This window comes from Hibiscus syriacus, unplaced genomic scaffold (assembly GCF_006381635.1).
Source record: "Hibiscus syriacus cultivar Baekdansim isolate YM2019G1 unplaced genomic scaffold, ASM638163v2 tig00012476_pilon, whole genome shotgun sequence".
Classification (NCBI taxonomy): Eukaryota; Viridiplantae; Streptophyta; class Magnoliopsida; order Malvales; family Malvaceae; genus Hibiscus; species Hibiscus syriacus.
The window spans coordinates 1-23,981 of record NW_024062279.1 but is presented as its reverse complement, the minus strand read 5'-3'; the positions used below and the strand labels follow the sequence as shown (position 1 = coordinate 23,981).

The 23,981-nt window shown below is 34.3% G+C and overlaps 1 protein-coding gene and 4 pseudogenes across 1 annotated transcript; 2 read left to right on the top strand and 3 right to left on the bottom strand.

Annotated features, from left to right (window-relative positions):
- Positions 1 to 147: 147 nt before the first annotated feature.
- Positions 148 to 2,398, bottom strand: LOC120205434. Its single transcript, XM_039205312.1, has 7 exons — positions 2,010 to 2,398; positions 1,718 to 1,787; positions 1,332 to 1,387; positions 1,100 to 1,175; positions 938 to 974; positions 567 to 681; positions 148 to 494 (listed from the first exon to the last, which is right to left on the bottom strand). Exons 1-7 carry the CDS (start codon positions 2,294 to 2,296, stop codon positions 254 to 256), a joined length of 882 nt encoding a protein of 293 aa, XP_039061243.1. The 5' UTR covers positions 2,297 to 2,398; the 3' UTR covers positions 148 to 253.
- Positions 2,399 to 4,117: 1,719 nt separating this feature from the next.
- Positions 4,118 to 6,335, top strand: LOC120205431 (annotated as a pseudogene).
- Positions 6,336 to 6,345: 10 nt separating this feature from the next.
- LOC120205432 lies at positions 6,346 to 8,783 on the bottom strand (annotated as a pseudogene).
- A 2,201-nt stretch (positions 8,784 to 10,984) lies between these two features.
- LOC120205425 lies at positions 10,985 to 12,323 on the top strand (annotated as a pseudogene).
- Positions 12,324 to 18,310: 5,987 nt separating this feature from the next.
- On the bottom strand, positions 18,311 to 21,637 carry LOC120205435 (annotated as a pseudogene).
- Positions 21,638 to 23,981: the final 2,344 nt, after the last annotated feature.

Below are 23,981 nucleotides of genomic sequence, written 5' to 3'. Positions count from 1 at the left end.
ATTTATAATCGACATTTTTTTACGATTCACAATGAGTACTTGAATCTTCATGTATTTCAAGAGTCCTTAAAGGATATTCTCTTACCCGTCTCGATATGTATCAGAAACTGATTGTACAAGAAGAACAAGAGTCGGAACAGCAAAGAAATGCAGTGCTCTTTTTCCCCTCTAACCAAACATAAAGGAGAAAAGGAGAGAAAAATCCTCTAAGAAGGTTCAATTACAGTGCTGGAAAATTGTGAAAATATCAGTGTCAAAGTTCATCGTGCATAGGTTGCTGTAATGGCAGTCCCTTATCAGGAACTACATTACCATCGAATCGACCTTGGTTAATACCTTCTTCTACGGCTTTGCGAGCAAGCTCCGGTTTTCCGGCCATTCCGGCTCTTATGGCTGCTGTAATTGTCCTCTGCAACTTAAGTATGCCAATTCGCTTTGAAACAACGTAAAGTACAGCAAACGAGAACAATAAAAATCCCACTACGAGTATTACCCTGTCCAGACATGATGCAGCATAAGCTGTGACGTCCTAGAATATAAAGGGAAACCAAACTTCTTGATAATACCTGTCAATAACATCGTGGCGTTGCATCGTCGACAGTAGATTCCGAGTTCGTGACAACAATGATTTGTGCCCCTTGTATTCACTTTCAGCCTTCTTTAATACTCCCGTAGATTCCTCTACACTTGCAACATGCATGATATAAGTCAACAAATGGAATGCACTAACTCCAGTCTATGTTCCAAAAATCCAAAACAGATTTGCCAAAGCAACATAGATATAATTCTCATATCAGTTTCTTAAGGAGAACATGAACATTTAATCAAACCTCGGACAAACATGACTCCATTCGTAAGTAACGAATTTTCTAAAACCACACTACTTTCAGTAAGTTTCATTAAATAAACATTTCGGAATGGGGATATGAAGACATACCGAAAGTCATGAGGGTGTTTGTGCTTCTTTCGACCTCCTATATAGACGTATATGTAAAGCAACAAAACCATATTGGGAAAACAATAAGGAGCTGTACTATAAGACCATCAAAGATAAATTAAAACGAAGAAACAGAAGCGAAAAAAAAATCATGTTACCAACCTGAACCATCAATTGACGAGAACGGCGAAGGCTCTCCGTGATGCTTTCTGCAGCAGATGTCATTCCAGCCTTCGTCCTGAAAATGATTATGAGTTATATCGAAAAAAGCAGAAGATTATTATTCTATTTTCGTTCAAAAAAGTTACCACATAAAATTCTGGGATTTTAGGCTAATTACTACGTCATGAAGGCCAAAGAAACTATAAATAGAAGAAAAAAATCTAATACATACTGCAAATTGCGCCGACGAACCGTGGATTCTTCTCCACCACCGAGAAGAAGTTCTCTCTACAAAAGATACAAAAATATAACTATGACTTTGTGAGAAACCGAAAAACAGAACATTTCTCATAATGTAATTAACAACATATCTATCAAACTTTGCATAGGGAAGTAACCATCTTCAGATACTGTCACAAACAAAAATATTTTACACATCAAAGGGCTATTACTGGGGATTTAAATTACGATCCGCATTCCCGATTGCATGATGTTTATTTCGGTTGCAGACCTAATGGACACAATTAAATCAAATATCGACAGCAAAGTACACCGAAACCATAAAGAAAATGACAATCCATGGCAATTACTATCAGTTTAGCAAATGAAATTTCCTACCTCTTTCTGAGTAGTTTTCCTCATATTATCCTTTGCTTGTAAATTCGCATTCCTCAGACTCAATCTCAAACTAATCACAGTAAAAACAATGAGATCTCATTACTAAATGCAATTAAAATACTAACAAGATTTGCTAAATTGCAGCTAAACACAATTAACATTGGAATTAAAAGTTTCAATCTATTAAAACAATAACTAAAACGCAAAACCCAACACCCAAAACCCAAAACCAAATAACAAAAAAAAAATCGCATTTTCGATACAAAACTCAAAATTTGGTGTTTAAATTCACCTTTGGGATTGACTTTTCCAAGTTTCGAGAATAGCTTTAGCAGACTGGACCTCTTCATCGGTAGGAAGCTGTGGAGCGAGAAGATCGAGATTGAATTGCAATGAATTAAGCAAAGCCAAACCGTCTTGAGCCAACCCGTTTAATCTGGGCAATGAATTTTTGATCTTAGTTTCCTCCATTGTTGATTTCCCATATTCTTGAATCTCTTGTATGTGTTTCTCGGTATTTGAATAGGCTTCGTCCCACGCTTTCTTTGTCTTCTCCACTTCTTCCACCACCTCGTCCATTTCTCTGTTTTTCAATTTTCGTTTCTAGTTTTTTTTTATTATTATTGTCTGTTTGGTTGATGAGAAAATAGAATGGAAAATTTCCAGGAGGTTTGATTTCAGGGATCTACGAGGTCATCAGAATGGAAAAGTTGATCTTAGTTAGATAAATTATACCGGTCATTTTTAGTTTATAGTTTTTCATGAGTTAATCCTTTATTTCAAAAAGAAAAAAAAGATCATTTATATTATATTATTAATTTATTATATTTTAAACATTAAACCACTAATATTAACTTAACACGTAGCGTACTAATTAAAAGAATTAATTTTTAAATCGTCATATAAAATTATTTAAATTCATCAAATTTAAAATAATTATCAATATTACTTAGATCATAAGTTTAATACCCGCTAGAATGGGAATAAGTGTTGAACTCACAACCTAAGTTAAAAGAGATGTGTCATGTGAGAGTTTTTAACCACCTACTATAGAGATTATTGATTAATATGTATATTTATATTTACTCTTATATGTCGTATTCTTTTACATCTATTAAAACAAATCTATCAATTAATTTTTAAAATAATTTTGTCATTTCTTATTTATATGACTTGACATGAAGTTGTAAACTCAAAACAAAAATAACGGAATAATGATAATATATTTTTCGACAATTCTTAGTTGGGAGAAGAAGGAAAAATTTACTCCTAATAGATATTAGATTCGTAACCTAATGAAAGAAAAGAGTTGTTAACTAAAAACTTTTAATTATTTGTTATATAAATTATTGACACGAGAATATATTTTTAAGAGCATACAAGTATAACATAATCGACACATTTGAAAATTATAATAAGAATTAGAGTTTGTTTTATATGTCATTGAAATACGACTTTCATTTTAAATTAGTCTTTTAGCTTTTAAATATTTTAATTTTATCTTTAAATTATGACTATCATTTTAAATTGATCCTCATACTTTTAAAGAATTTAATTTCATTCTCAAACTATAACATTCATTCTAAATTGGTCCCCAAATTTTTAAACATTCCAATTTCATCCCAATTTATATGCATATACTAATTACATCTATTGTTAGTAAAATCATTATACCAAGTTATTTATTATATGTTTGAGGGGGGGGGGAAACAAAATTTAGGTTAAACTATGATTGAAACTAATTATATATTTGGATGAATTTGGGGATAAATTGGAATATTCAAAAATTTAAGGACCAATTAGAAAGAGGGTAATAATTTAGGGATGGAATTAGAATATTCAAAAATTTAAGAACTAATCTATAATGAGAGTTATAGTTTGAGGATGAAATTATAATATTAAAATGTTTAAAGACCGATTTAAAATAAAAATTATAATTTAAAGACACATGATGTAATTAACTCTAAGAATTAATTTAACAAAGTAAAAAAAACAAAATAAATAAATAAATTTAGACAAACCCAGACGTAAATATTATAACATTAAATAAAAAATTAAGATCTAAAATAGATCTCAACCTTAAAAAACTAATTAATAATAATTTAAATTCAATTAAATTATTGAAAATTTGTCCAAATCTTAGAGTTAAAAGTTTAAATTTAGCATAAATGAAATGATATCAATAATGTATATAGAGATATAAACATTTATTATAGAATAATTAAAAAGTATTTAAATAAATTCTATTTTATATTCAACTCACAATTATAAAAAAAATAAAAAAAAAATCAAATTTACTTGTATAAATTAAACAATCTCAATAATCGACAAACTTATTTTTATCTTTTAATATTTTGAATTCCGAATCTTACATGTCAAATCGTTTAGCATTAATCATTTATCATTTACAGCCAAAAATCCGAATGACCTTCTTCTTCCTCCTTACTCGCAATTTACTTGCTTTGAAAACCGGCCTTTATTACGTATCTGCCACTGCGATCGACTCGCCTTTCATTCTCCTCCATCTCAATCTCTCATTCACCCATCAACCTCTCCAACTCTCCGAGCAAACCCACGCGCGAGTCTACTTCCTTGGGTTCACTTGTAACCCATTTTTAGCCTAAAAGCTCCTCTCTTTATACCCCTCTTTTGGGCACTTAACCGAGTCAAAGACCCTTTTTGATTCGGTTCAAGACATGTTTATCTTTGGAACTCGATGATCAATCGGTGTCTCAAAAATTACTCGTATGTTGAAGCTTTTAATTTGTTCTGCAAAATGGGTCGTTTCAACGTAAAGCCTGATGATTTTAATTTGGCAACGGTTTCGAAAGTTGCTGCGGGTTAAGAGACTTGGTAGCGGGGAAATCGATTCATTGCCAAGGTATAAAAACTAGGTTGGTGTTGGACATCGTTGTTTCCAATTCTTTGATTTCAATGTACGGGTAATGTAGAGAGTTTGAGGAGATGAAGAATGTGTTCGACGAAATGTCTGAGATAAGCGTGGAGTCTTGGAATGCATTGATTTCGGGTTATTCGAATTCAGGGGATTGGAGTCTGGTTAAGGATTTGCGGGAAGTTGTTAAAAGTATGCGACTTGATGGCAACTTAATGGATTCAAGCTTTCGAGCCTTTTGCCTTTGAGTGGCGGTGAGGCTACTTGGGGTCGTAACTATGGGAGGGAATTCCATTGTTATACTCTGAAGAATGAACTCGATTCGGTATCGGTTTCAATTTTCATTTTGGGTTGTAGTTTAATCGATATGTACTCGAAAAGCAGTAAAGTTTCGATGGGTAGAAATGTTCTTGATCAAATGGATAAATATTTATTCTTGGACAGCAATGATCAATGGTTATATTGAAAATGGAGATTTTGATGAAGCATTGATTCTTTCAGGAAATGCAGTTGAATGATGAATAGAACCCAATAAAGTGTCTGTAGTGAGTGTTCTTCCCGCTTGTAGCTCCTATGCTGGTTTAATGGCTGGGAAACAGATTCATGGTTTCGCGAAGACCTGACCAGTGATGTCAAATGTGTAATGCGTTGATTGACATGTATTCTAAATGCGGCAGACTGAATAGTGCGAGGCTGTTTTCGATAAAGGATCGTTCCGTAAAGATGCTATATCATGAGTTCAATGATTTGTGGATATGGATTACATGGAAAGGGTGACGAAGCCATAAGTCTGTATAACCAGATGCTTTTGCTAGGGAGTAAACCAGACATGATAACAGTGGTAGGCGTGCTTTCTGCTTACATTATGTCGGGATTGATAAATGAAGGTCTTCATTTTTACAACACAATAACAAACAAATATGGGATGGAGCCGACAGTTGAGATCAGTGCTTCTGTTGTCGACTTGCTCACAGGTTTCTTATTCATTTAGAACCCGAATCCATCAAATTACATCTCACTTTCGAATATACGTTCTTCTTCTAAAAGATGTGATGTTGTGGCAAGATTAAGGAAAATGATGAAGGAAAAAGGCTTGAAGGCACCTGGATGTAGTTGGATTAGCATCACTAGCAAGACTCAGCTTTTATGTGGCTTATAAGGCACTTTCTCATTTCACTTTGATTTTGAAGAGTTGATTATCTTATTGATTTTGAAGAGTTGGTTAGTTGCTAATCGAAGAGCACCTTTGCAGTCAATGCGGCAACCTCGGCCATGGATAAAGTTCGATAAATCTATCACTTCCAAGTTAGCTTTATGGTATATTGTTTTGGTAGTTATTTATAATCTTACAGGGAGTGATCTCATTTTTCTCAAACTAGGATCTTTGTTACAGTGCAAACAACATAAACCATTCAAAACTTTTGTTACAATATTTTCGTCTGCACGTCATACTAAATCTATGGTAGACTCAATCGGACGGATACACTGTCACTGCCGAGACAAAAATATGAACTGATTGCAGCAACAGCCTCATGATCTGGTTGGTACTGCAAGCCGATTACAGACCAGTAAAGCTTGAGAAGAAATAGATTCTACATTTCAACTAAATTCCAAAGTAATGCATATGCCGATCTCCTTCGAGTCAGAGCTCAACAAAAAAGAAATGCAATGTTCAAAAACAAGACCTTGTTGTATGTTGCCAAACTGCTGGGTTCATACTGCTGATGACCCTAGCTCAATAAAATATCGGACTTCAACTATCTGGCATGTTCTTGTTTTTTTCAGGTCATATGCTCATAAGGAGCTCCCAAATAGCTTCTCTACTACTTTGCATCAGATTCTCTTTCTCGTCGGTAAGCATAAACTGAACCAACCACAACTCTTCCAACCCTTCTGGTTTTCGGTTTCTTTTACTCAGACCTTTCTTTCTTTTCTTCTCATCAGATAGAGACATAGGTACTCGATGAATCCATCCTAAAGGCAACAGTGCAGCAAGGAACTGTATCAAAATTCCTATAGGCAACTTTGAGAAATCACCGGATTTTATTCCAAGAAAAGTAGCCAACCCAACTCCCCAAAATCCACTAACAATCGATGATAGGCACAATGCTGATGCCAAGAAAGAAGTAAGAGATCCTTCGCAACCCCGTGGACACAGAGTTGCAAGTAGCACCGTGAAAGGAAGGATCTTGAATTGCGCAAGGGTTTCTGCTAAACCCGAAAAACAGAGGGCAAACACTTCATTTGGAATTCCGATACAGAGATTGATCTGTCTTACCAGAACAAGATCAAGAAGAAGGGAAAATGCGTACGAAATTTGCACAGCACCGATCAACTTCCTCATGGGAATTTCTTTCCAATAACGGTTATAAAGCACAGTCAAGGAAAGAAGCATCAACTGGCCAATTACTCGAGACATTCCAATAACTGAAGGATCGAGATGTAGGCACCGAGACTGGTAGCAAAAGATTGAGCCTGACAGAATAGGAACCGAGGCAATGGAAGCTACAATCCAAGTTAAAGGCCGGAAAATGCTGTCTTCACTAATGGCAATCATAAGATCAGATATCTGTTTTCTGATATTTTCCGAAACCGACTGTCCTGTTGTAATATGGCCCAAAGGTCGAGCTAAACCAAGACATTCTTCTCTTGCGGATGCAAAAACTGCCAGCTGAAGAGATAATAGAACCGAAAAAACAAGGAACATCATTCTGGATGGTAATTTGAGTAAGAAATATCCACCTAGTAAGTTCCCCAGGATCCCACCAGCAGCTAAAGCTATGAAGGCATAAGACTGAAGTCCATTAATTCGGTTTTTTTGGCCATACTCTGTAACAAGAGCATCCTTTGCAACTTCGGTAATGGCTGCCCCTGTATTACTGAGAAGAACACATGCCATGAGAGCGGGAAGAGCTTGACATGCATCTGGAAACAAAGCCAATTGACCCAAGACAGGACCTGCATAAGGACTGAAAGTTGGATTCTAAGTAAGATTCGATCAATTTTTCAATCAACGACTCAAAACTTCTTGAATTTAAAATGCTTCCAATGAAGCCAATAAAGTCAAGAGTATGAATTCCTCCTTTCCTACACATGATGTTAGATTTTCTTCTCTGATAATAATAAATTTGAAGTTACTCAAACTTGAACGAGGTGCTTAGTCTAGTTAGTACATAAACTCAAGCTTTACCAGACGACAAATACGAAGCTCGAATTCTAGCATCTGCTACTCGTTAAAAAAAGCATAACCTAATTCTTGACAAACAGGTTTATTTCAACAGATATAGAACATCCATAAGTCTTCAAAATATGAAAAAAATGTTAAGAACCTGAAACCAGACAAAGGAATAAAAGAACAACAAAACACAAACACCAAACTTGAACTATAGAACACAAAATCAAAAGCACAAACAATATAATTGAATCAAAAGAAAAAGGTAACAAAATGCAGTGAAATTCATCAAGAAACAAACTTGAATGGAAGATCATATTAACTGACCTCCAATGCAAATATAAGGTATTCTATGAGCACCCCCAATAGACAGAGCATCTGAGAGAATTCCAAAAAGTGGCTTAGCCACCATAGGCAGGTTACCAAAGTTCTGCACAAGCTGCAATGTTGAAGGGTCCAAGTTAAGATTATGAGCCATGTGGAAGTTCAAAGTCAACCATGGAAAACACCTAAACCCTTGAACCCAATACCCCAACCCACACAATCTCATCATCTCTTGAAATCCATCTTGCCATAAACTTCCCTTACTTTTCCTCCTTTCTCCCACAGAAAATTCACCAGGACTAGCTCCTATGACACGGTATAAAAACTGGGCTTTGGGCTTTTGTTGCTGAAAAGACCTGAATGATTGAAAAGTTGAATACTTGAGCATCTCTCCTGGATTCTTGGGGTATTTTGATTGGTTAAAAAGACTGGGTTTTTAATGGAAATCAAAGGGTAAACCATGGTTTTGCCTTTGGTGAGGCTTGAAGAGAATTGATAGGGGAACAAAGTATGCTATAAATCCCACATTCCAACAATTAGAGGATATGTTGCTCCAAGAAGAAGAAAGAATATAAATCCTTGAGTGTTTGGAGAGCGAGAAAGTTCTAGACAAGGGTTTTGAGTGGTGTAATCAGAGGCCATGAATATAAAACTAATAGTTTGAGAGAATCAATGAGAAAATTTGAGAGCTTTCCAGCCATTTTTGTTGTTTAACTTGCTTTTTCTTGTTGTTTTCTGGAGAAGGGTCGCAATAGAATTTGGTTTTCATAGTATCTTGAATCTTGGAGTTATGGGGTCATATCAAATCTATACAAAATGATGATGATGAGTGATGACCTTATTAGGCGATGAATGTGATGACACGTGTAACGTTTTTGTTCTGAAATTCTTATGAACCGTTGGATCCCATACGGACTCTTAAAGTGGATCATCTGACCTAAGATTAAGTCTAAACAATTCTCGAAACGAAATCAATTGAATAGGAGAATCAAAGAATTTTTCTGAACTTGTAATAAAAAAGTTATCGAACAACTAATCGAAAGGTTTTAATAATTAAAAGACTCTTATTATTTTTTAATGTCTCAGACTTAAATACAACGTCCACATAAATTTATAAAACATTTATTATCATACAATTAAAAATATTTAAAAACAAATTTTATTTTATATTCTCAAACTAAATAAAAAAAATCTCAAAACAAAATCAATTAAAGAAAAGAATGAATGAACATCAACCATGGATAACTCAAAATAGTAAAATAATAATGATGTATAGCTTATTATCCAATTCTTGATACCACCTTGCTTTTGCTTGTCTTCATTTAGTCGGGGTTGTATCCCATGCAACATGCATGATTAGGTTCCTTCGTAAATAATCTTTCATTTAAATTATACTATATTTTCCGTATTTATTTATATTCGTTTAGATGTAGTGATGATATATATTATAATCTCAATAAAATAAATTCAAATTTTAAAATAATATTATTGTAAAAATGGAGGTAAAAAATTAAAAAAATGAAGGTAAAAATTTTTAATATATCTTTCTATTTGATAAGGAGAGGAAAATTTTAATTTTTTCTAAATTGTGAAAACGCTAATGAAATTTCTGCTTCCAATGAAGAGAGGGTAAAATGGACTATTGAATCTCATGACCGATTGAGATTTACATCCTAAGTTTTGGTATCGCTTCGGTTAGTGGAAGGAGAATAGATATGGAAGACTTCGTTTTATTCATCTATCTTTCCACCACCAAAGCCAGGACTCCGCCGTCGGCGGCTTTCACTATTTTGGCGTCTATGACGGTCATAGATGGATTAGGACGAGACAATTTCCCCTGAAAATTCAAATTATTATATATTATAGATAATATTTTAAATATTTTTTTTTGATAATTTATTTTCGTCCACTAGAATTTTACAAGTACTTAAAACCTTACCTAAGTTGTGAACCGAAGGTTACGTTTACTGACTGGAGGGTGGAGGATGAATTTTTTTATTTTAGCCAGGAAAGGTTTATTGGACGTGTCACATGATATTACATGTAAGTCCTCATTTTATGACCAAATTAATATAATGTATAAATTTTAATAAAGGTAAAATTGATAGAATTATTTTAAATTAAGATCAAATCGGTACAATATATAAATTTTAAGAACTAAAATTGTTATTGCATTATGTCACATTATTATTTTTATTAAGTTAACTATGAAACATATTGATGGGTGATTAAACTAGAAAGGAAATGTAATATTGGATATATTTTTAAAATATAATAGTTAGATGTTCAAAATACAAATATGAGTATAAATGGGTGGTGAAAGAGATAATTTACCCTAAAGATGATTACAGAATATGAGTACCAATTACTTGACCGAAGGCAGACAGTACCATTATCCTAATAATTTGGCAGCCAAATACTAAAATGCAATAAAAGGAAAACATGTCTGGCATTTTGCCTAAATAAAAAAACTCAAAACTTTACCATAAAAAATAAAATTCAATTTAAAAAAAATAAAAAATGATAACACCTAATAATTTGGCAGATAAATACTAAAATGCAATGAAAGGAAAATTAATAACGCGCTTCCCTTTTATCAAACTTTCATACATATTTAGGAGGGTTTTGGGTATACCATTTTATTCTAAAATTATTATACTCCCATTTTTACATAAAATATAACTAATATTTGTATAATCGACATCAGTTCAACGAGTTCAAGGACAAAAGACATCTAAAAAGTTGAAGAGCTAAACTGATTTGTTTAGAAATTTTAAGGGCTAAAAATGTGATTATCCCAACTGAAAAGTATTCCATTTCCCGGTATATATATACTGTTTACTTATCTTGCTCTGCCGATAACTTTCCTTCTCTTTCCTCACACTTAATAGATTATTTTAGGTCAATGGTTAATTGTGCAGGGGAGGTTAATTGTGCAGGGGACTTAGCTCCGCTCCTTGGAGCCAACGCCACCGGCGCCGCCGACTATATATGCAACATGTTCAGAGATGCCTCTTATGCCGTCGACAACACTTACCTTCTCTTCTCAGCCTACCTCGTATTCTCCATGCAACTCGGCTTTGCCATGCTTTGTGCCGGCTCAGTCCGAGCCAAAAACACCATGAACATCATGTTAACCAACGTACTCGATGCAGCCACCGGAGGTCTGTTTTACTACCTTTTCGGCTTCGCCTTCGCCTTCGGGTCACCTTCTAATGGCTTCATTGGCCGCCATAACTTTGCCTTGGGATCGACCCCTTCGTGTTCCTTTGATTACAGCAACTTCCTTTATCACTGGGCTTTTGCCATTGCGGCTGCCGGAATTACCAGTGGTTCCATTGCTGAAAGAACCCAATTCGTTGCTTATCTTATATATTCATCGTTTTTGACCGGTTTCGTTTACCCCGTTGTTTCCCATTGGTTTCTGGGCGAGTGAGGGTTGGGCCAGTGCTTCTCGAAACGGTAATAATTTCCTTTTTAATAGCGGTGTCATCGATTTCGCCGGCTCCGGCGTTGTTGTTCATGTCGTTGGAGGCGTCGCCGGTTTATGGGGTGCACTTATTGAGGGACCGAGGATCGGCCGGTTCGATCATACGGGTAGACCCCGGTTCGTTCAACAAAATCTCAATTATTTACCCTTCTGGAGAGAAATATTATGGCCAGTGGAGCGCGGTGGGGAGGACGGCGGTGACCACCACTTTAGCCGGATGCACGGCGGCGTTGACCACCCTTTTCGGTAAAAGAATCCTGACGGGGCATTGGAACGTGACGGACGTCTGCAATGGTTTACTCGGTGGCTTCGCTGCCATCACCTCAGGCTGCTCGGTGGTCGAACCATGGGCCGCAATCATTTGCGGCTTTGTAGCAGCCTTAGTCCTCATCGGGTGCAACAAACTCGCCGAGAAAGTGAAGTTCGACGACCCGCTGGAGGCCGCCCAGTTGCACGGCGGATGCGGCGCTTGGGGTGTCCTTTTCACGGGCTTGTTCGCGTCGGAGAAGTACGTTAGGGAAGTCTACTCCACCAGACCAGCTCACTACGGGCTGTTGGTGGGCGGCAGATGGAGGCTGGTGGCGGCGCAGGTAGTACAGATTCTGGTGCGGTACAGGTTCTATATCTTGGACTCTTGAGAATCTCGGCCGATGATGAAATGGCCGGCATGGATTTAACGAGGCACGGTGGTCTTGCTTATGCTTATCACGATGAAGATCAAAGTTAAAAGCAAGGCACTCAAATGATGAAGATTGATCCTTCACTCTAATAATAATCATTTTCTTTTCAATCCACTGTGCATATATCAAGTAGACTGAATCTTATGTAAAATAATTTTTAAATTTTATCGATTTCGAATTTAATCTAAAAGTAATTTTTGCTTGTTTTCTTTTATTATAAACTGAGTTTTAGTAAGATAATTATTGTGAATTGTCAATGATCAATTCTAAATTAATATTTTTAATTTAGATTTTCTCTTATTGTGTTGCATTCTTTTTTTCTCTTTGATTTTTATTTATCTGACTACGGTATCAATTTTAATGTTAGTTTTCAGTTACATTTTTTTCATATTATGTCTTTTGTTTTTCTTTTTTCTTGATTTTTTTTAATTTTGAATAAAAATTTGTCACTGTGGAGTGTTTTTCTATGCTCGTGGCATGTTTCTTATGACTTTTGGCACGTTTTTCGCAAACCTTTGCGGTTGTTTAATTTTATGCTCGTAGAAATGCCATCACAACATTTGTTTTATAATTGATTTGTCGATTGTTTGCCGATATAGTTAGAATTATGTAGCAAAGCAACTTGTCATATACGTTGGTTCACTCATCACTCTTCTATCACTTCATAAAGCTTCTCGTTCAATAGAAACAATAAGTTTTTATGAAGGTTACTAGGTTCTTTTAATGTTGGATGCATTCTCAATGGAATGTTTTGTTTTGTTTTTTGTATCTTTAAGTTTAATCTTTTTGTTTTTGTATGAATTTTTTATAATTATTGTCCCCATTTTTCTCTTTATGCTTAGATGTCTTATAATTCAGATTCATTCCATTATTTTTATTAATGAAATCTAGTTGTCATTGTTCAAAAAAAAATCTGAACAAATATATCTTAATCAATCATACTATTCAAATAAAAAATCAATTTTGATGATCAAAATAAAAACACCTGAAATCAGTAAACACAAGGTTAATATAGCCTTATATCTTTTTAATCTTTAAAATTAAAATTAAATATTCTTATAAAATACTAATGTATTAAAGCGATAAATAGTTGCTTTCTTAAAAGGGTGAGGTTGATCTTCTTTAATTGAGGATAGAATCTTGTGAATTGTGGTAATAATACTGACCCTAGAATCTTGGAACTGGTCGTCCTTGTCTCGATAAGGTTGTTTTATTTTATTTATATAAAAAATAAATCACATGAAGAAACAATATTTGGATAGGAAAATTGTGGATGAGATAAACTAAGCACCCCCTTCATAATTTCTCTTGGACACGTTAATCTTTTACGTAAAATGAAAACTCGATTAACGTAACGTACATGATATCAAAATGGTGTTATTTTAATAAATAATCAATAATATATTATTTTAATGTTTAATTTTATAATGATATATGTATTATATATGATTACAAAAAATTATTTACATTAGAACCAAATAATATCATAAAATTATTTAAACTCTAATCTCCTTTATCCTTAGGGTAGCTAGAAATGCACTTGTTTACTATGTGGAGGAAAGGAATGGCAAGCAATTCACGAATGTTGCTAAAGATTGGAGGGTAATTCTTGACAATATTTGTGGAATTGTGAGAGCTAAGCTTGTTCATAAGAGTATTGATAAGAGGGATGATGTAAATAGGAGTCTTTGTACTAGCTGGGGTATTAATTTGTAGGTTTTTTTTTGTTGAATATCCTATTTGGATGCAACAAGTTTATGCTTTTCTTGGATAATATACGCAACTACTTATCCCAAAAAAAATATCATAATATTATAAATATTTATAATTAAATTTAAATAGAAATTCAAACAATTTATCTCGACTCAAATTTTATAAATTCAACTCGGTTTAAAAAATTAAATAAAATTTGAGTTATAATATAAATTTAAATTTCACCAACTCAAATAACTCGAAATTCTTTTATTCAACTCGACTTATATAACATAGACTCTTATTCTTATCTATCAGGAGTCAAGCAAGTTGCATTTCAATATTGGAATGCTAAGAACTCGACAATTTAAAGTGGCCAAAAACTCAAAGATTCCTTGTTTTGTAATGCAATATGTCCACGAGACACGGGCTTAAATTGTCATTTCACATTGACTTTTTTCATAATAATTAATACACTGATACGCTCCTCGTAATTACAAATGTAATGAATGTTACTATAATTATTAAATCATTAATTTTTTTCTTAATATAAAAATAAAAAGAAGATTCGTATGCAAAATACTCCGCAGACAACTCCACCGGAGGCTCCGTGAATACAGTGACACCAATGGAAGTACCACGATCCAACGCAGCCAATCTATCCGTAGCTGCATTTTGCTTTCGACGGACATGCCTGTCCTTCTGTAATCCAATCACAATCGCATCTATCCATGTACTTCCGGATGAAGCCACTGAAGAATGAATATATATATATATATATATATATATATATATATTCTTGTAACCTCAAGATTACCCGTATCGGAATTCTAACTTGTAAGCATGCATTAAGAGATCGTGTGCAGCCCACAGTTCAGCAATAAAGATTGGACATCTTGAAGCCGAAAATACATTCATCCTCTGACTCTGAGTTACGAAGAATTCCATCTGCAGCTGCTATGTTATCACTGGATCTAACTGTACCATCCGAGTTTGTCTTGACCCAGGCAGTAGGGGGTTGTACCCACGTCAAGGGGGTGTTAACCAATGATGTATTAGAACTTGCAGTTAGAACACTAGGTTTCGCCATCTCATCAGTTAACCCATCATTTGCATGTATTAAATCATTAAAGTATTAGGTATAATAATGATATATATTAAACTCCTAATAAAATATTGATAATCATAAAATTCTGAATATGCTGTATAAAATAAATAAATAAAGTGTATTTTCTTTTTAGAATCAAAATCTTAAATTTTAGAAATTATATCTTTAAACCTTAAATAAAACACGATACCGATACAATTTGTAAAATAGTTTTTTTTCACTGATGTATATGAGATGAAATATTTGTAGTTTTTGTTAGATTTAGATGATTAAAAATTGTTTATCTAAAACTTGATTAGATTAATTTAAAATGTTTTATTTTATTATTTAAAAATAACAAAATACTATTATATTAGTTGAATATCATTAACCACGTCAAATTCATCGAATAAATAATCCGACATTCAACAAATTTGGCCACAAGTAACTGAAATCTCACATCCACAAATGGTGCCAAAACATGAAAACAATCCCTTCTTGTTCTTGTGAGACCGTTTTCTAGAATGTCTTGACCTTTTAGTCATCGGCGTCGGACCCATCGGAAAATAAACTCGATTTTTCATTACTTTGGTCATAAACCAGTGGGAGCTCAGTTCTCCACCGTCCTAGTTTCGATTCGAGCCCTTCAATGCTTCCATCTAAACTCCACTCTTCTCCCACCGAACTCTCCACCTCTTCCATCTTGTTATGGTTCATGTTTCTCGTCACCGCCGCCGCCACTTCCGATGACGAGGGACCAATTTCGGAATTGGTCCAAATTCTTGTCCTTTTCTAGAACCATCAAGAATCGAACTTGATTTCATCTCTCTCCCATTACTTTTTTTCAAACACATAATTGACCAACGAATTACCTCTTGAATCAACCTTGTAGTTGTTTTTTCATATATCAAAATCATTAACGATCGATTGCCATTGACAATCGATGATTCTTTCATCGATTGTCTAGGCTCAATTCCCAAAATCGAACTCGAATTGCTCTTCGTTCGTCGAAGTTCAGGTTTGATCGGTGATTGTTATTGGCATTGCTTTGTGCTCGAAAGAATCTTGAGATTATTAGAGCTTTGAAACGCGTCTTCTTCCCCCATCAAATGTCGATAACCCGCCGCCGACGACCCGATTTGAAAATACAATGGCATGCTCCTCATCGAATTATCGAGCAACGTCACCCCGATGTTCAAGCCCTTGGGGTCGACCCGATGGTCTTCAAACCTGAAACGCCACGAAACTCATCCCTAGTGGGAGTTCTTGGCGGCCGCCGCGCATCGGAGAAACTGGTGGAATAAGATTCTTAACGATGACTCGTACGCTCCCTACATGGACGTCGCGGAACCAATGCACGGCGTAGATTTCGATCATTAAAGTGGAGGTCTCGCTATCGAGGAACTCGTCGTCAACACGAAAAACGAATTTATCGTTCCATGTAGGATCGGTGTGGCCTTGGGTGTCGATTCGGGTGGAGAGTTTCCGCTTCGAATGGACCCAAGCCACCGCGTAGGTTCGCATATTCCGACGACATACCGGCTGCAAATCTTGGGCGGAGATGATATTGAGTTCCAATAAGTGGAATGGTGGTGGCAAGACAGTCATAACTTGGTCTAAAAAAGAAGACAAAAACCTAGTAAGTCGGTGTTTCTGTTCTGTTTTTGTAGTTGTATGCCGATGACGTTTCGTCGTTATTGATGATAAAAGGTCGGCCCTTTGCCGACTTAAGCCATGTACGACGACAAAAACTGGCAGGGCAAAATGAATCGGCAACGAGAAATATAGGGGGGGGAAATGAAAAGGAAATGGAGGGAATTGAAAAATGGTGCGAGATTTGTGGTAATAGAGACGAAACCGTTGTTTGTTATTTTTCGACAGTCATGAGAGGTGGCTCTCTTCCTAGGTGGTGTAGTAAGATACATCACCCGCGGTTAAAAGAAATTAACAAAATGATGATATGATATTACTTGATGATATGATTTACTTTATGATACGATGATTTTATTATTAATATTTTGACAGTGGGCGATCAGAATGAAACAACCCGTAATGTTAAATATAATTTTGAAATAAAAATAATTGGGTGACCCAAACAGAATAAAAGTGATAGTTGAGATATTAAACGTGTAGTTTACTCATAAATGAATTATGTCAAAGTATGATTAAAAACTTGAAAATATTCTCATCCTTATAAAATTAATCCCTTTATTGAATTAATAATATCATAAGTACAAGTTAATTGGTATTTACTTATTGACAAATCATTTCCTAAAAGAATAATAAATATTATTTTAATACCTATTTTGACCCATATTATAGTAAAATTCTCACATCAACTCTTGAAAATTTATTTCTTATCATGTTAGTTCCTTAATATATATTTTTGTTAAAAATTTGTCATATGATCAATTAAAAGTGAAAATGATATTTTTCGAAACGAAAACGATGATAAAAGCACTAGACTCTTTATCAATGTATTTGACAAGACGCATAGATCTCGAAAAATTACATGCAATAAAAATAATTTCGCCTCAATCAAATACTCAAACATAAGACTATGATTTTTTAAAAATTTTATAATATAATCATATTTGAAATAGCACATTAAACGATTTGTTTATCTCAATTTTTAGAATCTTTTATTTTAGTCCTATACTTCTAAAATTCTTTTAATTTGATTATATATGTGTGTGTGTCACATAAGACAATTGCTAGTCTTAATAAGTGGCCATTTAAAAAATTAATTTGTAATGATGATATTTAGATAAAAACGTCATTTTTCCTCAAACCAAATACACTCTTAATATAAATCTAAGCTTGAAGTTAAAAGACGGAAAAACCTCAAGTAGAAAACAATATATATTCAAATTAAACAATATTTTTCTTCAATCTAGGTCATATAGTTGCTAAAATTTACCAAATGAAGTTAATTTTTTATCAACTCGTGTATTAAAACATGAGAAACAAATAATACTCCTACCAAACACAATATCAGATAAGTTAACAATATACTCCCAATTAAAAGTAAAACACTTTTAAATAATATGAAATAAAAACTATGTTAAATAGCTAGAGCCTGAGCCAATTATTGGGGCTAAAAAGAGAAAATATCAAACCTTCAATGTTATACTGGAAAATAGACAAAAATATTTGAAGGCGTACCAAAGTACAAAAGGAGCATAACCGAGCCCCAAAACTGCAAATATATTGCCAATTAAATATTGATAGAACAAAATTTGAAGTATGAAGTTCCATCCTTTAAGAAGATACAAAAGATGCTGTGAATCTATGAAGTATGTCCATTTCTAGATACTTGATGCCGGGACAGGACTCGATCTTGGCGAGGAGTCGCCCTGTAAAATCCGTTTCCTCGTAATCGAGTGTAGTCTTGATTGTTCCTGTCGTAGGAACTGCCCCTGCCATAACTTCGACCGCCGAAACGTCCCCTTGAAGCTTCCATTGGATAGCCCCTCGGCCTCTACCCCCTCCCTGTCAGGAACATTTTATCCACCACTAAAGAATAAAAAATGATGTTCTTGATGTCACATGTCATTATGAAATGAATCGTATCGGTAATTTTCACGGCAATACAGTGGTTGTACAATATGTATGTGTGTACATATCTATACCACACAGATGCTGACCCGGTGAGACAACCGCCCACCTGTTAGACAGCTATACGGAGATTGTACGATGCCAATAAAGCATATACCGATAGGAAAGAATTACATCCATTAAAAGAAAAGGGAAAGATATTCATACTCCCTCCTCGAGACGGTATATAGCTGTTCGGTCTCCGCTCTTCGATGTACACTTGTTGTCCGGCAACCTCAGCACTGCCCGCCTACATAAGACTTGACTAAATTAGCATATAATATCTATCGAGATTAAAGTCCAATATGAAGAATAAGCGTTACAGGGCTATCAGTGTGCTTGGCAGGAATGATGGAAAAGGACAGGAAGATCGATTTTAATCGGAGAAATTTAGAGGAATCATGTATGCAGAGAAGGAAAATTGGAGCAAGAATCAGAAACACGGAAAGTTACTAAAACGAGAGAAATGTTTTATTTATTCTGGAAGTAAATTCAGACCTTGACGGCATTACGAACACTCGTCGTATCTTCAAATTCAACAAATGCATAACAAATGCTAACATCCTGCACACAAATGGAATATTTTAGCATTAAAAGCAGAAACAATCTTCGGACCGAGGAAGAAGCTAGAAAGTTAACCTTGCGACTACGGATCACCACTCCATCGGGACTGATCTCGCCAAATTTCTTGAATTCCTCCATAATTTCAGACTCAGACACAGTAGTGGGCAAGTTCCTTACATAAACAGATTTTATTTCACCTAAAACAAAACGAGCAGCAAATTAACAACATATATTTTAGCTTCCAAATTCTAGCCAAGAAGTGACTTTCTAAAGTTGCAAACACGATGAATGTTTCGAGATTTGCAACAAAATCCTGTAGAGTTTCTACGAAATTTACATTTCACACACGCCACCATCCCGTATAGTAAAACGATTAAACATATGTTTTCTACCTTCATATTCAGCAGGTGAAATTTCATCAACGATATCAGTGTTGGACACTTCAACTGCATTAGAGGATAAAACGGGTTGCTGAGCAGTGTGATTAGTGTCATGATCCGAGTCGGAAGCGGGTGGTGTGTTCATGTTAACAGAAACCTGAGGAACAACAGATGATGCAGGTTGTCCTTTAGGAACTCGTAACTTTGACAATCACACAGAAAAAAAAATCAGTAACGCGGAAAGAAGAAAATATTATAACTCAACATACACATATTTCATGACTCGTGAGTGTATAAACATATGAATTACATAAAATTAACCACCACACGTAGAACATACAATAGAGGCATAGGTTTGCTTTTGGGGTTCCCCAACAGGTTCTTCAGCAGCAGGAGGCACATGCTCTAGGACAGTATTCACTGTATGTAGAAATGAACCATTGGACTCTTGCACACAACTGTTCTCCACGATACTTTCAGATTCCAGATCTTGCCGTAGTTGTTGCTCCGGGAAGCTATACTTGTCAATGAGACCATTTTCTTTGGCATTGACGGGAGCCAAAAGTTCCTGTCCACGGATATCTCCTCCCAGCATATAGCTTGGCACTACGACGAGAATTAGTGCAATCAGCAAAAACATCTACGATATCCTAGTCTCGATGCAATACTATTTTTGAGGGAAATTTTATTATCAAGAACAATAATAATGCTTAGACACATTACAGAATCACTTATAATCAGATGTTAAAAGAAATCTGAAATCAACAACCTATGATTCCAGATCAAAGCCATCATAAAAATAGTACTTTCTCTAAGATGGTAAGTACATTTAAAGAAATGTAAGTTATAAGGCCACATTAAATTGTATTTGTAATTTGAATAAATTTCAGAACCAAAACTCATACCAGGCCACTGATGAGGAACCATAAATTTCAGATTATGAATTAGACGAGAATACCTGGTTCAGGATTTGTTACGAAAGCATCGAGTTTGAGATCAAGATTGTACTGGGCTAATAGATGGCAGGAAGTTGGTGAATTTGTTCCTCTTCATTGTAGTGAAAGATGTCATTTAGAACAAAATAGCCTTTATCTTGCGGTGCAAGGAAGAATGTTTGCACAAATTTCCTCCTGGAATTGAAATCCTTCACTTGCATTGCACCGGAAACCATCACCAGAACACCTCCATTCCACGATTCTAGGGAATACGATGTCTTTATCTCAATCCTGGTGATGTTAAGCGACATAACAAGAACATGAATTTGCTTCCGAATGAAAACAGGAAAAGAAAAAAAGGAAAGAATAAGCCTAGTTCCATTCATTCAATGCATAAATAAACAATAAAAATCATTAAAATGGGGAAATAGACCATGAATGAAAATTGGTTGTTATGAACAATGAAAGTAAATTTAAGTACGCATATGAGAACAGAGAAACATTTTAAATAGCTAAGCGCATATATTACATAGATAATTGACGACAACACAAACAGAATGAAAGCACCATCCCTATCACAGGTTTGCATAGAAGTGTATCAATTACAATTTGTAAGTTCATAATACCACTTTTTATTGATATACAATTATTGACACATGACTATACTCCATAAAAAATGCAACAAAATGGGCATCAAAGTAACTTTATTTTGTCGAAGATTAAACGATAAACTAGAGAAATACCAGAATTCCAGTGGCGGTTTCCCTGTTATTGCCATCAAGGCGAACCATGGTACTGGAATCACTATAAAACTGGTGCACCAAGTGCGGCTGTGCTTAAGTACCTGATAATATTGCCCAACAAAATATGTTCCCACCTAAAACCAACAACATGAACAACACAAAAACCCAGATTTTATGTATATTCATTTCAACCATACATTAAAAAAAACAAATTTTTTTAAAAGAATCAAAGAGAAAAAACAATGAACAAAAAGGTTTTTTTAAAGTACCTGAGTAGCAATAACCGGAATGGGATAAGGAGATGTCATTGCTGAAACCCCCTAAAACCCCAAAAGAATTTATAAAAAAACCTTTTTATATAGATTCGAACACTGCCTTCACAGCCTCAAGATCTGCACCACTAGAAAAGAAAAGCTCGCACATTTGAATAATATAACAATAAATAAGACATATAAAACCCAAAAAAACAGCAAGGATATGAAGAAATCAGAGATGTGGTACTGAGAGAAAGAGAAGAAAAGTGATTACATTTAGAAACATATATTTGGGAGAAGCTTATTTTCTCCACTGTTGGGTGTTCTTTGCTGTATTTTTTGGCTCAGTTGCCTACTCGGAGCTCTTGGGTTTTCGTTGTTTTCTTTTATACATAAAATTTTCCAAATTTTGGTAGCCGTCACTGTGAATGGAGAGTGGCTTTGTGGCTCTCTTAAAAGCAAAAGGAACATTTTTCAATAAAAAATTGAACTTTTCACTGAACAGCCCATATTGCAAACACGAGTTTGTTATCTGTGTTATACTGTTATTCCACACGTTTTGCAGTTTTCTTTTTTGGGTTAAGTAACTTTTGATACATGAACTTGACAATTTTTTGTAATTTAGTCCCTGAATCTTTTATCCATATTAGTCTCTAGATTTAACATTTCTTATTTTTATTTATTTTGATGATACAAAATTTTGAGTTTTTGTTAAATTGAAAGTTATTTTGGATCAAAGAAAGTGTAAGGATCAATTTTAAAAAATATTAAGTTTAGGGATTAAAAGATATTGTATTCATTTCTTTTAATATATTTTAAGTATTAAATTATATGATCTCTAATTATTATTATTTTCTAATAGTTTGAGTGAATATAATGTATTATTTGTTTAGAATCTTTCTTAATTATTGACAATGAACATACACCATGCAGACATAATTACTCAAACTCGAGATCTCTAGGAAGAACAACTGTAACATCCCAAATTATGGGTTAGTGACCAATTTGTAAAGTTTTAGAATTTGATGACTAAAGTAGAAGAATGAAATAGTTCAATGATTATTGGATATATATGATGAAGGTTATTTAGTAATTATTAAAGGAAATAAAGGGTAAAATGGTCATTTGATCATTTAAGGAATTAAAAAAAATGGAATTATATACGTGGAAAGGGAGAGAATTCTCCAGAGTTCTCTTCTCCTTTCTTCTTCTTCTTCACGTGGAAGCCAAGAGCCAAAGGTAAGTTTCTTTGTTTATAAATGAATTGTTGATTTTAAGGTTGGGTTTTGATTATTAGATGATAACTAAGCTTAAGGAAAGCTTAAATCATCTTAAAACAAAGGATGGTGGAATTAGGAGATTAAAGATTTTGAGTTTTTGAATGAAATCTTGAAATAAAGTTGATAAGTTGAATTTTAAGTTGAATTTGACTTGTCAATAGTTAAATTAAGAGATTTGGAGTAATAGAATTGGATTTGAAACATATTGCAAAATTGATGTAATTATTGAATTAAATAAGGAATATAGGATATTGAGGTTTAAGATGAATTAAATGAATATAGATTGGTTTAAGTATGTGTACTATAGTTAAGAATGAAAAAGAGGTTGAAATATGAAGTGTTTAAGTTGAAATGAAGTATTTTTCGTGCTGAAAATGTAATTATGGGCTAGGGGAATCGGTACCTTCAAGGGAACCGATACCCCTTCAAGGAATAAAATTTCCAGAATGTCATGGGGGAACCGATACCCCCACAGGAGGGAACCGATTCCCCCTAAAGGAAAATTGTAAATATTGGTTTAATAAGTTCGTTTAAGTTGCTAGTATCAAATTACAAGGTGTAGGTATCTAATAATTGTCTTAAAAATGTATATTATGTAGATTCAGAGCCTAAACGAGTTCCGGAATCATTGACAGTAATATCGATAAAAAGGGAAGATAAGAGATTGGAATGGACTAGTGAGGCCAGGTGAGTGCAATTTCATTGTACTTATGTTATCGAATAAGCATTGGCTTGCAATGAGCCAGTGACGGAGTTACTATGGTAATAAGTAACTCTTAAAAGTTATTTGATTTGTGAATTTTATGTATGCATGAGTATAGGTGACATGATTTATACGATCATAGATATGTGATACTGACTACATGAATATATGAGATATTATCAGTCGTGATATGTTTGACATGTTTTTTATGTGATAGTGTTTACATGATCACAAGACATGAGTTATATGAAGAGAAAGTATATGGGATATGTGAAAGTGAATCCTATGTTTATATGGATGAACTCATATGAGAATGGATATGAACTACTTGATTACATGTATATGTAAAGGAAACCATGAGCTTATATGAATATATGATATGGTTACATGAATATGAAAAAGGATATAAAAGATAATACCCATGTTTGTGTCATGAGAGCTAGGGGTATAGTTGGCATGCCAAGAGTCGA

Excerpts from the sequence above, each read along its gene's own strand:
- LOC120205434 (XM_039205312.1), bottom strand. The coding sequence starts at position 2,296 with ATGGACGAGGTGGTGGAAGAAGTGGAGAAGACAAAGAAAGCGTGGGAC. Across the intron at positions 1,176-1,331 it reads GTTCGTCGGCGCAATTTGCA|GACGAAGGCTGGAATGACAT; the intron begins GTATGTATTAGA and ends AATCATTTTCAG. Across the intron at positions 495-566 it reads CGCCACGATGTTATTGACAG|GGTAATACTCGTAGTGGGAT; the intron begins GTATTATCAAGA and ends ATGTCTGGACAG.